Source organism: Mirounga leonina, unplaced genomic scaffold (assembly GCF_011800145.1).
Source record: "Mirounga leonina isolate KUSES-001 unplaced genomic scaffold, KU_Mleo_1.0 Mir_154, whole genome shotgun sequence".
In the NCBI taxonomy this organism is placed as follows: Eukaryota; Metazoa; Chordata; class Mammalia; order Carnivora; family Phocidae; genus Mirounga; species Mirounga leonina.
The window spans coordinates 203,611-205,560 of NW_023270389.1; the positions used below are offsets into that span (position 1 = coordinate 203,611).

Sequence of the window (1,950 nt, forward strand, 5' to 3'; positions counted from 1 at the left end):
TTCCCTCTCTCGCTGTCTCTCTGTCAAATAAATAAAATCTTTAAAAAAAATAAAAATAAAAGTAATCTCACACCCTGAGGAAATGGAAAATGCTGTCGGGCCAGGGAGCAGAAGTGCACTCGGGGACACACCGCGCTCACAATACACGCGCCGGGCCTCCCTGGGCTGTGGGTAAGAGACGACTTCAGCGACAGGGGTCAGACCCAGAGCCTCAGCACGAGGATGGAGACGGTTCTGTCACGCAGCAACCCGGCTAGTGCGGGCACGACTCTAGGGATCTGGACGGCCCGAGTGGGTCCACGCACTGTTTTTGCCGCAGCTGACGGCACTCGCGTGAGCACACCCTTACTTGTGCGATGCACGCTCAGCTCTGGGAGCTGGCTCCGTGCCACCTGACGGCCTCTGTCCTGGGACGGCGAGGGTTAGGCAACGCTCCCCCGCCTTGTACGGTCAGCTCGCGCAAGGCCTCCGCTCTCCTAGGCCAGGTGGGGACGCGGCAAAAGCTCTCGCACCCACCCACGCTCCACAAGGAGGGGGAAGGAAGACGGAGGCCAGCGCCGCGCACGCGCGCCAGGGCAAGCCCGTCAGCGCGCGCAGGCGCAGCCTCCCCTTCCTGATCGCCTCGCGCTCCCACCCCTCTCCGAGAAGCCTTCCCGTCCCGCCCCCCGAGAGGAACGGGGGATGCGATTGGTCACTCTGGTTGTCCATCAGGCCGGTCTCACTGCCATTGGCAGCCGGGGAAAAGGCCGGTCGGCCGCCGTCGCCCTGCTCCTGAGAGACTCCGCGCCACCGCGGAAGCCGCGATTGGCGGAGGCCGGGCCGGAGGCCGCTCGCTTCCGGTCTCCGCGAGTCCTCCCCGCTGCCGCCGCCGCCGCCGCCGCCGCCGCCCTCAGCCTCCCCGCCCCCCGCCCTTCCACCATGGCCGCCTGTGTGTGGTGTGGGGAGAAGCTGGTCCTCCGTGTCCTCCTGTAGCGCTCACTGCCTCACCCTCACCCCTAGGGGCCGGATCCAAAGGAACCTCGCTCCCCAGCCCTTCGGGCCCCAGCCAGAAAGGTTTCCTACCCCCCACCTCAGGGGCAGGACTCCTCCTTCCCTCACCTCCTGAGGCAGAAACTTAGGATTTTCTCTGCCTCCCTTAGCGTCAGAAGCCAGAAAGGGCTCCCCTTCCACTTCAGGGCCTCTCCTGCCTTCCCCGGAGGTGCAGACCCTCACCCCAGCACACCCGGGAGCTGGCGGCCTTCCCTCAGCACTGCCACTCCAGACACGGGACCTAGAGGGCCGTCCGCCTTCGCGTCCTCCACAGGCGCGGCCTTTCGCAGAGGAGGGCGGGGCGGACAGCACGGGGACCCTTCCCGACCCCACTCGTCCCTCTTGCCCCCAGGCTCTGGCAACCCGGAGTTCGTAATTTCTAGGACTTCCTGCCCGTCCACCCCCTGGCCGCCTCCCGTCTCTTGGCCACAGCCATGGAGTTACAGAAGGGAAAGGGGGCAGCAGCAGCAGCTGCTTCGGGAGCAGCGGGAGGTGGAGGAGGAGCGGGAGCAGGAGCCCCAGGAGGGGGGAGGCTGCTACTTTCAACCAGTTTGGATGCCAAGGATGAGTTAGAGGAGGTAGGTGTGGGGGCGGGGAAGGGAGTTAAGAAACTGGGCTGAGGAGGGGTACCGGAGCGGGTACGGGGTGGGGGGTCGGGAGGAGGCCTTCAGGGGTTTTCTGAGGCAGCCCGAGCTCCGCTCCAGACTTCCTGCTCCAGAAGGAAGGAGCGCGGGCCAACTTCCTGGACAGGTTGTCATAGCAACAGCCGCCACTAGGATGAGGATGGGGGGGGTGTGGATGAGGAAGGGAAGCACCGTCCAGATCTGCCGAGTTTATTTTTGACATTCTTTTCCACTCAGAGGCCACACGTATCCTTCATACCTGTCCTGCTTCAGACGGGGTCCCGTGTTGAGTTGACAA

At 64.6% G+C, this 1,950-nt stretch overlaps 1 protein-coding gene across 2 annotated transcripts in view; it reads left to right on the forward strand.

Annotated features, from left to right (window-relative positions):
- The first annotated feature begins 866 nt into the window (after positions 1 to 866).
- INTS3 (integrator complex subunit 3) overlaps positions 867 to 1,950 on the forward strand; it is a 42,627-nt gene continuing 41,543 nt past the window's right edge. The window contains exons 1-2 of one of the 2 annotated variants that reach the window (XM_035009626.1): positions 867 to 1,053; positions 1,382 to 1,607. In XM_035009626.1, coding sequence (XP_034865517.1) covers positions 1,464 to 1,607 — 144 coding nt within the window. In that variant the 5' untranslated portion in view covers positions 867 to 1,053; positions 1,382 to 1,463. Of the gene's footprint in view, positions 1,054 to 1,381; positions 1,608 to 1,950 lie in introns of those variants that run through there. The other variant, XM_035009625.1, reaches the window with a different exon arrangement.